Source organism: Herpailurus yagouaroundi, unplaced genomic scaffold (assembly GCF_014898765.1).
Source record: "Herpailurus yagouaroundi ecotype Mexico unplaced genomic scaffold, PumYag 216, whole genome shotgun sequence".
NCBI classification, from domain to species: Eukaryota; Metazoa; Chordata; class Mammalia; order Carnivora; family Felidae; genus Herpailurus; species Herpailurus yagouaroundi.
Genome location: NW_024412447.1, coordinates 4,921,497 through 4,935,307, shown reverse-complemented (window position 1 = coordinate 4,935,307; position 13,811 = coordinate 4,921,497). Strand labels below are relative to the sequence as shown.

The window sequence follows — 13,811 nt, the reverse complement described above, 5'->3', positions numbered from 1 at the left end:
CCCATCGCTGAAGCGGCACACAAGGCTGCCGGACTCTTTTCTACATTTGATTACTTTTTCAGAAAAAGCTAATAATGACTAAGAAACAGCAACTTAAGGAAAGCATAGTTCCCTTCTGTATAGAAAGGCTGCTTCTTTGGAGGTTAATGTGGAAGGGCCTGTGCTTCCCCGGGAAGGGAGAGGAGAGAAGGACCCCAACTCCTCCGCAGAAAGGAGGAAGGGGTGAGGGGAAGAGAGCAGAGCAATCAACCACCTCACAAGGGCTGCCCCACTTCAGGATCCCAACTTTACAACCCCTGCTGTGGCCCCGCCCTGGAGGTTGTGGCCCCGCCCTGGAGGCTGTAATCTCTGCCCCTGCTGTATCTGTGGCCCTGCCCCTGCGGTGGTCACCGCAGCTGGAAACCAAGAAAAGAGGTTGGCTACTGGGCAGTGTGACACCAACTGTTTACCTCTCTTCCACTGAAGTTAGATTGTCAATCTCCGTCATAACTTCAGCAATTTCGTATTTCAGCCTCTGTGAAAACAGAAGAAAGAAATTGGAGGGCAGGGGTCTTTACCTTCCCCTCTTAGACTCAGAGAAATCTTAGCCTTCGGACACAAGCTGCCCCGAGGCCCCATCCAGACATCCCAGGTCTGGAAACATCAGTACTTTCTATCCATGCAGAGAGAGAGCCTCTGGGCGGGTACAGCCCCAGCTCTGGAGAAAACACACTATCGTCCCTCCACTCATCAAGGACAAGCAGGGAGGGGTCACCCAGGCAGATTCTAGAGTATCTGTGTGCAAAATCCAGAGGCAACACTGGGGAGGACATCACAGGTGTGGCAAGACACAAGAGCAAAGGGAAGTGGTGAGTCCTCAGCTCACTCCCTACAGCTCTTCAACTCCTCCCCCGGCCCCGGGGCCGCCTCAGCTCTTGCGAAGAGGAGGGAGAAGGTGCAGCTTAAACGTGCAGAGACCAGTATCAGGTCCCTAACCGCCAGTCACAGGGTGAACGTCCACCACTCTGCCCGACACAGAGCACCATGGACAGAGCCCAGGAGGTGACAGCAGAAATCACCTGTGGCACTTGGATACGTCAAGAACAGCAGAGGGGACAGGCTCCCCTGTCCCTCCATGTGGCTCTGCCACTTACTGGCTGAGAGGCTGTTGGCAGCCCTCTTAACCTCTCTGGGCCTCAATGTTCTCAACTCAAAAATGAGGTCATTAGGGGTGCCCAGGTGGTTCAGCCGGTTAAGTGTCCGACTCTTGATTTTGGCTCAGGTCACGATCTCGTGATCTCACAGTTTGTGAGTGTGAGCCCCACATCAGGATTCACACTAACAGCATGGAGCCTGCTTGGGATTCCCTTTTTCCCTCTCTCTTTCTCTGCCCCTCCCCCACTCGCTCTGTCTCTTAAAAATAAACTTAAAAACATTTTTTTAATTAGGTCATTAGAGCTACATAAGGTTCCACAGGCACTACCATTATTCATGTCCAAATAGGACCATGAACCTTAAGATACATTCTTATTCCTCAACCAAAGCACCCATTCTGGGATACGGTGATTTTTACAAGAAGGAAGGGTAACCTTGCAAGATACAGTTCCACAGATTATCTTCCAAATACAGAGAAATTTTTATTTGGAATACCACTCTTTTCTTCACCAAGGAAGTTCAGACTTCAGACACGGGCTCCTAGGAAGGAGCTGCTATGTGGACCCGGCTTACTCTTGCAGCAAGTGGCCTGTGAGGCCACATTTATTTTGGCGTCACCAAGATTAAGAAGCTTCTCCGAGAAGGGCCCTGTGTCTGAGTACCTTCCTCGAGGAAGCCCCAAGGGGAAGCAGCCCTGGCCTCCCGGATCATTTCTGCCACGGCCCCAGACGCTCTGAGGCTGAGGCTACGGTCTGGCCCCTCTGCTCCTCCTGCAGGGCCCGCTCTCCCTGTGCGCCGAGCACACACACGTGGCAAGTATGGTGTCTGCCCGCGTCTTGTCGCCCTGCTGCCACCAGCTCAGTGGCGGCACATTGACTCATTCAGTCAAAGGACATCTGCATGCCAAAAATGTGACAGAATGTTCTAGATGCCGGGGATGTTGGCAAACGAAATAGGGGCTTATTCAATTTGAAAGAGCGGTGAATCTGTCGACTGCTGCCATTGTTCAGAAGTGCCCTTTTATGACTCTGGAGTCACGTGTCGCTTGCTGCTGACTCCAGTTCCGTGGTGTCTGCATTTGCACCCCCAAGTCCACACTGCCCAGAAATCACCACCTCTGCCTGACTGACTTGGGTAACTCTTTCCCTGTCTCTTCACATATTAGGATACAGACACACAACGCACCCACGTTTTACACTTTCATGAAGCTACGTGATCATTTTACCTAAAAGCAAAAACTGAGGGGAATTTTTGGTTGTGGCCTTTTTTTTTCTTTTACCTCAATGTCATCAATAAGTTCCTTTTTTCTTCGACGAATGTCTAAAAGTTCTTCTCTCTCTTCCAGTGAGAGGTCTTCAGGCACTGGAAGACAAAAAAATCAAATTCAACAATTAAACTACCACCACTCTGGAGCACAAGTTGACAATACCTCGTCAGGTTGAAGACGGGCATGTGAACAAGCCAGCAGGGCCTGTAAGCAGGTAGGTGGGCATCTATCCCCAAGAGAACCCCACCATATACACCCCATGTAAGATACTCACAGCGGCATTGCTTGTAACAGAAAACCCACACAAATATCCACTGATAATGAATAAATGGTGGTATATTTAGAAAGAAGAATCCCATGCAACAATAAAAAATGGCTGAACTCAGTCTACCAACACAGGTGCTCTTCAGAAGACGGTGCTGAGAAAGCAAGCTGCAAAGCGTACACGGGCCTGTTTGTAGAGGCTGAAAATCGAGCGCGTGCTTCCTAAACGTCCTGCAGACACGCCGTGTATGTCCAGCAGAACAGGCACACACAGGAATGACAGACACCAAGTTCCTGTAACGGTTCCTTCTGAGAAGGCTGGGTGGCAGGAAATACATTCCAGAACGGCAGAGAGAAGTGGGTGGAGGGCGGCCAGTACATGGGTAATTGAAGTTTTTAAATTATTATTATTGGCAGAGAGTTGTTCATAATATCTTCTTCTTAATGATTAACCTCCCCCATTCCTGCTACGTCTCTTTTCTTTAATTGTGTGGCAACTGGTGTCTCATTAAGCTTTTCAAAGAGCTTTTGATTTTTAATACTCCTCTATTGTACATTTAATTCCTATTTCGTTAATTTGTTTAAAGAAACAAAAGGTTAAGAATCTGATTAAATAGCAAGAGAGCACATAGAGCTTCTACAAACAGATTAAGAGAATACAGTCATGGTGCAGAGGTAGACATGGTGACCAATGCACCCGAAGACTATAGCCAGAAAAGTACCCCCAGACAGGGGCACCTGGTGGCTCAGTTTGTTAAGCGTCCACTCTTGACTTGCGCTCAGGTCATGATCTCACAGTTTGTGAGTTCAAGCGCAGAGTCAGGGCTCTGGGCTGACTTCAAGGAGCCTGCCTGAGATATTCATTCATTCATTCATTCATTCATTCATTCATATTGTCTCTCTCTCTCTCTCTCTCTCTCTCTCTCCCCCTCCTCCGCTCTCTTGTGCGTGCTCTCTCTCAAAATAAATAAATAAACTTAAAAAAAAAAAAAAAGTGCCCCCAGACAGACAGAAACCTAACACTGCGGCTTCAAAAGACAGGGCGGACACATTGATAAGTGACAGGTGCTATATGCGATCCATCAGTTACCCCGTATACAAAATGAAGCTGAATCCCTACTTATCATCATACAGATCCTCAACCAGCTGCAAGGAGAAAAAAGGCTTAACTGTGAAAGGCAACACCACAGTTTTTACAACAGGGGAGAGCATATCTACAGTTTCAGAGTAGGAAAGGATTCTATTTTAATTTTGTTTTTAACATTTATTTATTTTTTTGAGAGACAGAGAGAGTGGGCGGGGGAGGAGCAGAGAGAGAGAGAGACAGACACACAGAATCTGAAGCAGGTTCCAGGCCCTGAGCTGTCAGCAGAGAGCCTGATGCGGGGCTCGAACCCACAAACTGTGAGATCATGACCTGAGCTGAAGTCGACCGCTTAACCGAATGAGTCACCCAGATGCCCCGCAAGATTTTTTTTGTAATATTTTCTTAATGTTTATTTTTCAGAGAGAGACAGAGACAGAGACAGAGCACCAGTGGGAGGGGCAAAGAGGGACGGAGACACAGAATCCAAAGCAGGCTCCAGGCTCTGAGCTGTGAGTACAGAGCCTGACGCAGGGCTCAAACCCTCAAACCCTGAGCAGAAGTCAGATGCTTAGCCACTGAGCCACCCAGGCACCCTAAGAGTAGGAAAGGATTTCTTAAACAAGACAGGGAAAAACATAAATTATGCAAACACAGATATTAATAAATTCACCATTAAAATTAAGGAGCTTTGTTCCCCCAAATTCCATACCATAAAGAGCTAGGCCACAGACTGTCAAAGAGTTGGTATCCAGAATACAGTACTTGTACAAAGAAGGGGATAAATTTTAAACCAATGCTGAGAAAATGGGGAAAAGACTTTAACAGGCACAAAACTGAAAAGGAACAGATCAATGGCTGTGTGAAAAGATGTCAACTCTTTTAACCGTTGGGGAAATGCAAATTCAAATCTCAGGGCGGGACCTCTACTAACAGGGTAGTAAACCTCACTGAAACTAAAGTGAGGCAATTTCTTAAAACTCAACAACCCAGGAGGACAAAGATAATGGGGAAAAGACCACGTTTTCAAAGCCAGGAGACAGACCAGACCAGCAGCGACTGGCTTAACAAACGTGAGGAAGAAGAATCTTCCGCCCACAGGGAGGGAGAGCAAGGCGTCACCTGACTGACGCCAGGTCCCCAAGGGCTTGGGAACTGGCTGCAGCAAGTAAGTCTGGGGGCGGGCTGAGAAGAGTGAGCTCATCAGGAACACTGGATGCGGCTGTGTGAAAGCCATGGGATCCCTTGATGTCCTCCAGCTCCGAGGAGCTGTCATCTCTAGACAGCGGTGGACGAGGGACCCAGGGCACCACACACACGAGGGCACCACACCAGAGGCAAGGGATGCCAGTGGCGCTGACACCCCCTCCCCCACCCAGTCTTCTCCCCGTGGGGCTCCCGGCCTGCTGGCAGCCACCCTTTACCCACCTGTGCCAGCCCAGACTAGAGGGAAGAGTCTTCTCTACGGCATCGACTGGCTTTAGATGTAAGGATACCGATGTCAGGGGACTCCTGGGTATGTGTCCACCCAGCAACCAGCACACCTACGGCACCCCACAGAGAGGTCAGTCAACAAGGCCTCCTGACACACTCGGCTATTTATTTCAATAACCTTCAGCCCTGTGCTCTCCAACTGGAGGTGAGCCTCTGACGCGCAAAACAGATACCAAGAAAGGCAAAAAGAGGGGTTATACCTTTGCGGGGCAAGAGGTGCTGTGGGGAGGCAGGGTGATGCTCTCCCCCCACCCCCGCTGCCTGCCCGGAGAACCGCGTAACTGATAAACAGAAAACCCGGAAAACATGCGTGCCTGTCAGACCCGCCCAACGGGGCAGCGTGGCGGAGGAGGGAAGAGGGAGAGCGGGAAAGAAAAGGAGAGAAGCAAAGAAAGCAAAAGAAGCCTGCATGGCCACTGTGGAAAACCAGCTAGTGCCGTGGGTTCGTATCAAAGATGTGCCCCAGCGACGGGCCACAACTGCGCTCCCAGGTACGCGTCCTAGATAAATTCTCAGACACTGCAACTGCAGGTACGTATCGTGAGGTCAAAGAAACACACTTTGTACAAGAAAAAAAGAGAAGGAACACCGGCCTAAATGTCCATCCAGGGTCGGGCTGGGTACATACGCTGTGTGTGCAGGTCAGAGAATCCCAACCACAGTAAAAAAATAATAACAATAAATTAAAAACAGGCACAAACAGATCATCTCAGGAAAATAATATGAACATGAATGCTTTCTGCAAATTTCAAAAATAAAAAAAAAAAATCACGCCCGTGGTTTACGTGTACGAGTACATACGCAGTGAAATGATGGAGACGATCACTGGAAAAATAAACACGGAATTGAGATTCTTCTTAGGAGGAAAGACAGGGACACACGGGATACCTTGAGAGCAGGTGTCATGCTCCACAGAAATGTTCTTTTGCCAAAAGATATTCTTCTTGGTATCAAATAAAAATCTAATTATTAAACCTTTAACGAAAACATTTTTTTAAAAGCTAGGCAGAACTCTTGGCCCTTGAGTGTCCCCATGATTTCCATAAATTAGTTACGACGACTCTGGGAATTTAGATGAGGCAGGGAAAGGCCTTTTTTATATAGGACTACACCAAGCGTACTTCAGCTCAGAAAATTCAAGGCTGCTTAATAATTAAAACAGTCAGGGGCGCCTGGGTGGCGCAGTCGGTTAAGCGTCCGACTTCAGCCAGGTCACGATCTCGCGGTCCGTGGGTTCGAGCCCCGCGTCAGGCTCTGGGCTGATGGCTCGGAGCCTGGAGCCTGTTTCCGATTCTGTGTCTCCCTCTCTCTCTGACCCTCCCCCGTTCAGGCTCTGTCTCTCTCTGTCCCAAAAATAAAATAAACGTTGAAGAAAAAAAAAAATAATAATTAAAACAGTCAAAGGCAAAGAAGGAAAAACACTGGCCAGATCCCCTAAGTAACACAAACAGATTTCTTATTTTCAGTTTTCTTCTGCTGAGTTTTCCAATGGACAGAGAGGAAAATGAGAATCTGAGGGCGTGTGGGTGGCTCAGGTGGTTGAGCGTATGACTCCCGATTTTGGCTCGGGTCATCATCCCAGGGTTGTGGGATCAAGCCCCATGTCGGGCACCACGCAGAGTGTGGAGATTCTCTCTGACTCACACTCTGTCTCTCCCCCGACCCCCATCACACTCTGGTGCTCGCTCTCTCCAAAAAAAAAAAAAAAGTAAAATGTTTTTTAAAAAAACAAGACTCTGAAAGGGTTACAGCGCTCATTTAATCATCAACAGACATTTTCTTTCTTTTTTTTTTTTAATGTTTGAGAGAGAAAGTGAGGGAAGGAGAGGGGCAGAGGGAGAGAAAGAGAGAGAGAATCCCAAGCAGGCTCCACACTGTCAGCACTGAGCTGGATGCGGGGATCAAACCCACAAACCGTGAGATCATGACCTGAGCTGAAATCAAGAGTCAGGCACTTAACCGACTGAGCCGCCCAGGCGCCCTGACAGTTTCCTTTGAGAAAAGTCCACCTCCAGCCCCTCCCTCCGACCCAGAGGATGAACAGGGCAGGCTGACAGCCGAGTGACAGCTTGGTAACAAATACAAACAGAATGACCTGATGCTGGACCCAAAGCTTCTCATCACATCTTTAACAATCCTTCCCTGGAGCCCATCTTTTCATGTCCCTTTAAGTCTTCAAGGAGTTAAATAAAGTACCGACCGCTTACTTTACCAGTAGTTCCGACCAGAATTTGCCGGTCTGAGAGAAAGAAACAATTGATAAGATGGGATAAAGTGGAGAATAATGTTCTCATTCTTTAGAGCTTCACACGGTCCCATTTAGGGGCTGTAATGCTATGATGTCTGTGCTTGCCTTTGAAATACTTCTGCCAAAAAAAAAAAAAAAAAAAAAAAAGAATTGAGCAATATGATCACAACTGTTAAGTCTATTTCATAGGGTATTCATTATCCATTTCATACTCTAAGGTATGAAATCTGTGATAAAAGAGAGTAAAAAAGAAAAGTCTCTGGAATTCGACAGCCAGGACCATCTCTTATGGAAGTATCTATTGGGGTATCCGGCTGGAGTATGAACAGGAAACAAGGAGATGCTCCCCGGTGCATTAAAAAGAATAAATAAAAGGAACAGAAATAGGTGATGAAATACCCTAGACCGATCTCTGCCCAGCTTCTGTCATTCATATATCTCACTGCCTCTATTATTTCCCTCGACATCCGGAATGTACAGAGAAAACCAACATTTAGCTGTGGCGCCAGCTGTTTAGGGGAAGTTTTCTCAGCATCTCTCTGCGTCCGGAACACCTCTGCAGTCCCATAATCTGACATGCAGCTGCCCTCACACGTGCAGACACCATACTAAGAATAGGAGAAGCGCATTCAGAGAAGGCAAGCCCTCTTCCCGCAGCCAACACAGCCAGGGAAGGCACTTCACAGTATGGATCCACTGCCTGACATCACCTACACTCTGTCACGTTGACACTATCAGGTAAGATGACAGAGAAAAGTCCTGCAGTTGGTTTTTCTTTTTTTTTTTTTCTCTCCTAAGAAAGCTGGTACTTAATTTAATTGGAAAAGTAATACATGGTTACACACACTCCCTGCACACATAAAAGGACATATGGCAAAAATTGTTGTTTCCAGACTCAATAAAACCTGTCTTTAAAAAAAGCAAATTTAGGGGCGCCCGGGTGGCTCAGTCTGTTGAGCGTCCAACTTTGGCTCAGGTCATGATCTCATGGCTTTTGAGTTCGAGCCCCGCATCGGGTTCTGTGCTGACAGCTCGGAGCCTGGAGCCTGCTTCGGATTCTATGTCTCCCTCTCTCTCTGCCCCTCCCCTCCCCACACTCTGCCTCTCTCAAAAATAAACAAACATTAAAAAAAGCAAATTTGGGGGGCACCCGGTGGCTCAGTAGGTTAAGCATCTGACTCTTGGTTTCGCTCGGGTCATCACCTCATGGTTCGTGAGTTCGAGCCCCGCATTGGGCTCTCTGCTGACCGTGCAGAGCCCACTTGGGATTCTCTCTCCCCCACTTTCAAAATAAACTTAAAAAAAAAAAAAAGCCTTTTTTAAAAAAATACAAAAGCAAATTCACTGGAAATTACTGGTAAAAGTCAGCGAGATCACTTCGACTGAATGCTCCTATCACGAGCTTCCAAATGGAATCCCGATTTTCCAGAGACAGGCTTGAGTAAAGCCCTTCGTCAGCCGGGACTCAGTTCTTCACCTGCAGAATGACAGCGGAGGCTGGAGGCACTCCTTATTTTATGATCACCTCAAGCTCCACAGGAGAACGAGTCTAAGTCAGCCACAAAGCAGCAGGTGCGGTTTCAGCAAATGGAAGTGTTTTCATGAGGGAAAAGCACTGTGGAAAGAAGGCAAGGAATTCCCGTTTCGGTGGCCAAGTGCTCCCGGTGACATTTTCCAGGGAGCACGAAGAGCAGATTCGGGGGACGCAGCCTCAGTTCGGTCCTTTCTCAGGCTCGAACCTACACGGATGGAGATCGGCAGAAGCACGGCAGCTCACGGGTGGTGAGGTCTGTGTGTTGCAGGAAGGACTGTATGGATCCAATTCCAGAGTGTAAGCGAGGTCTCTGCCTCCAGCCACGGTGGATAAGAGGGGCTACACTTGCCTCCTGCCCAAAATGGCTACTAAAAACGCCAGACACAACTCTATACCCTTCGTACAAAGTGTCTTTCAAACAAGAAGGAGAGACAGACATTTCCAAACATAGAAACTTGAAAGAATTCATCACGATGCGGTCTGTGCTGTAAGAAATGTCAAAGTCCTTCAGGCAGGGGGAAAAAAACGATCCCAGATGAAAATCTGTATCTCCACAAAAGAATACAGAGTACCGTAAAACAGTGACTATGTGTATCAACGCTGTTCCCTTGAGATGGGAGTCTCTTTAAGAGATTTACTGGGACTGCTTAAGGTGAAAATAACAAAATGGGTCAGGTTAATAACATAAAAAAACGTAAAACAGCACAAAGCCTGGGAGAGGAGAAATCAGTGTACAGAGATTGAAGGCTCTCATCTTAGATGTAAAGTGGTTTAATATCATTTGATGGCAGAGTGATGAAGGCACAGAATATCTTAAAACCACAACTATTTAAAAACTACTGGGGGGCTCAGTGAGTTGAGCATCCAACTTCAGCTCAGGTCATGATCTTGCGGTTTGTGAGTTCAAGCCCCACATCAGGACTCTGTGCTGACAGCACAGAGCCTGGAGCCTGCTTCAGATTCTGTGTCTGTCTCTGTCTCTCTCTCTCTCCCTCTGCGTGTCCTCCAACTCTTTCTCTCAAAAGTAAATAAACATTTCAAAAAAAATTTTTTTTTAACTACTGGGGCACTTGGGTGGCTCAGTCGGTTAAGCATCTGATTCTTGATCCTGGCTCAGTTCACAATCTCACAGTCATGGGATCGAGCCCCAGGTCAGGCCTGGAGCTGGGTGTGAACCCTGCTTGAGATGGTTTCCCCCACTCTCTCTGCCCTACCTCCCACTCAAGTGCACCCCCCCCACACACAAACTCTCTCAATCAATCAATACTACTAAAATAACCCACCAAAATAGAGTACGCAGTACAGTATCAAGAACTTTAGAATCGGGGTGCCTGCGTGGCTCAGTCAGTTAAGCGTCTGACTTCAGCTCAGGTCATAATCTCACAGTTCCTGAGTTCGAGCCCCACATCAGGCTCTGTGCTAACAGCTCGGAGCCTGCACCTGCTTTGGATTCTGTGTCTCCTTCTCTCTCTGCCCCTCCCCCACTCATGCTATCTCTTTCTCTCAAAAATAAACATCCAAAAAAAGGGTTAAAAAATAAAATATAAGCAAATGGTATCTCAGAATTAAGTATTTTCTAATTTTCAAATGATATTAACAATCTGGTTATCGAACAGATCCCAATCTACTTAGATGCAACTTATAAATTACGTCTAATGACTCCCTTACCAACTTTACACACACACACACACACACCTTCAATTTAGTTAATCAGTGGCTCTCTAACTTCTTCCAGGGGAAAATAATGTTCCCCAAATACAAATTGTGCCCAGAAACTGTCACTACATTTTAGTCACAGTATGTCAAATGTGAGATAGCTAACAAATTATCCAGTGCACAAAACTGTGATAACAGAGAGAGTTCAAATAATCACATGCAGCTAACTCACAAATGCACGTTTTTGGCTGCCTAGTCCTAATCAAAAGTAATGTCACTTACCCTTAAATTTTACCTTGATTACTAATCCACACCAACATTTTTGTTAGGATTGGGGTTCTTTGTTGTTTCTTAGCGTTTTGGTCAGCTCAGAGGTAGACCAATTCCACGGGACACGTACAACACGGGCAAAGCATGGGCTTGGCATCTGGTCCTGCTGATTCATTAAATGGGAAATCTGTACAGGTTGTGGTTTAGCCCACATAGACAAATACCTGCCCTGTAACACTAAAGGAACAGGTTAAATTAGCACAAGTTCCTCGCTACTACCGATGTGAGGAGATTACACAAAGAACAAAAACGAAGGCTGTGAGCTCTTAGATAAGCTCCAGTGTCTCATCACCACGAAGAACTGCTCTCAGTGAGCTGATACAGCAGGGTTCACATGGCTAACAGGGTGGGGCACGCGTTAGCCATGCTGGGTGCTGGTCGGGTCGGGGGCAGCGGTGGCCCTCCTGCCAGGGCCATAGAGAACCCACCCTGTGGGAAGAAAGCGAGAAGCTCGAAGCAGCCCAAGCTTCTGCACAGGGAGTGCTCTGGGTCCACCGCTCAAACCTATGCAGACCCTCCTGTCCCGGTCACCTCCCTTCGCCCTCCATCACGCTCACCTCCGTTTGCCCCACGACACCCATTCCCTGCCCAGCCTTCTTTGGATTTGGTGAAATACCACTTTTAGACAGACAAAAACTCAAGGAGTTTGCACCAGTGCACCATCACGAAGGGAAGTTGTCAAAGAACGAGCCTCAATCAAAAGACCCAAGACAGGGGCGCCTGGGTGGCTCACAGTCGGTTGAGCGTCTGACTTCGGCTCAGGTCATGAACTCGTGGTTCGTGGGTTCAAGCCCCACATCAAGCTCTGTCTCTGTACTGACCGCTTGCTCAGAGCCTGGAGCCTGCTTTGGATTCTGTGTCTCCTTCTCTCTCTGCCTCTCCCCCACTCATGCTCTGTCTCACTCTGTTTCTCAAAAATAAACACATGTTAAAAAAACAAACAAACAAAAAAAAGACTCAAGACAGGAGAAGGGCAATGCAAGAGGGAAACCTACAGAGAAAACCTAAAGAAAAATGGACTCCGTAATGTCTCAGCAAATACAAGACAGACGCAAAACACTTCACAACAATAGCACGTAAAAGGGAAAAGAATTCGCTCTAAAGTTCTCAGCATTCTCAGAATGAGGGTACACATGATCGACTTTAGATGTGGCAAGTTAAAAATGCACTTTAACATTTCTAGGCCAAGCAAGAAAGGGATCGGAATAGAGTTAATATGCCCAAATTGGGACAGGGGAAGAAAAACTCCAACAGGAGAAAAAGAGAAAAACCCAAAAAAGACCAGAAAAGCACATAAAATCCATTAGAAATACAAAACACTTGAATTACTATATTGTATATGAGAACTTAATATAACATTGTATGTTAACTATACTGGAATTAAAATAAAATAAAATAAAAAGAAAGGAATACAAAACATAAAACATGGGAGTAGAAAAGAAATCCAAACAGATTCGGGGTTACTGTGGCAGAATGAAGAACAAATCAATGATACGTGGCAGTTCCTCCTGGACAAATCCGGCCTGACTGGGGGACTTCCTCTGACCAAGAGGTAATGCTGTGTAGGGCCCGGAGCCCAGGTCCCAGGAGGTCGGGTACCTCTGCTATCTTGGAACCCTGAGACCACTGTGCTGGAGAAGCCGAGGTCGGCACCCTCGAGAATGCAATCTGTGGAAAGTAGCACACGGGGAGAGTCCCAGGCGTCCCAGCAGGTGCACCCAGCTCCACTGAGGCCTCAATGAGGCCCCTGACACGGAGTGAGGCCTTCTGAGAGGAGCTCAGCCCCACTGACCTGCCAGCTGAAATGCCGCCATGTGTGTGGGCCCAGACTAGAGACATGTCGGCCAACTTACAGAATGGTGGCACAAAATAAACCATTGTCACTTAAAGATATTTACTTAGGTATATTTTGTTACGTTATGCAGCAACAAATAACTGATAGGTTTACAATGAACATAAATGGAAAAAGGACCAAGTTTAAAAACCTGGACTTAAAAAAAGAAAATCTAACTAGGGGCACCTAGGTAGCTCAGTCGGTTGGGCACCCAACTCTTAATTTCAGCTCAGGTCATGATCTCACAGTCATGGGATCAAGCCCAGCACTGGGTTCTGCACTGAGCATGCAGCCTGTTTAAGACTTTCTCTCTCCCTCCCTCTGCCCTTCTCCCCTGCTCATGCTCTCAATAAAATAAAATAATCCTACTAAATGTTCTCTACAAGAGGCACCCACAAAATAGAAGAATGCCTAATGACTTAAGGTGAAAGGGGACAATGCCATGCCAGAGAAACCAAAGGTAAGTTGCTACTACTAAAGTAACACAGGAAATCAAAGATAAAGTCACTACACAATGACATATTGTTCAATTAACTACACAACTAACAAGACTGCATTTGTATGCCACTAACAACACAGGCTCAGAATACATAAAGCAAAAATTGACATATATATAAAAATGGCACTTTTCCCAAAAGTAAAAAAAGCAAAGATACAGATTCGACTAACGTAATTCACAAGCTTGCACTAATGGACATAATGTACTTCAACAATTTTAAGACGTGCATTTTTTCCCCACATTTTAACATCTTTGAAATTAACTGTGACATATACAGGTCACCGCCTTATCTGTGAATATGCTTATTATTGCTAGAGGCATGACTGAACTTGATGTTTCTGTCACAGACACACAATTTAAGAACCATCTGATGAAGGGTTTGAAAGGGCGGGCCTACGCCAGCCGACTCCATCCTGTTCCGTGTCCTTCACCTTGGCCACACCTCCTCCCCTTGAGTAACCCCCCCC

At 46.7% G+C, this 13,811-nt stretch overlaps 1 protein-coding gene across 2 annotated transcripts in view; it reads right to left on the bottom strand.

Moving 5' to 3' along the window:
- CYTH3 (cytohesin 3) overlaps nt 1–13,811 on the bottom strand; it is a 74,232-nt gene that overhangs the window by 24,599 nt on the left and 35,822 nt on the right. For both annotated transcript variants that reach the window (XM_040455849.1, XM_040455850.1), the window contains exons 2-3: nt 2,414–2,496; nt 450–514 (exon numbers count right to left, since the gene is read on the bottom strand). In XM_040455849.1, the coding sequence (XP_040311783.1) occupies nt 450–514; nt 2,414–2,496 (148 nt within the window). The remainder of the gene's footprint in view (nt 1–449; nt 515–2,413; nt 2,497–13,811) is intronic.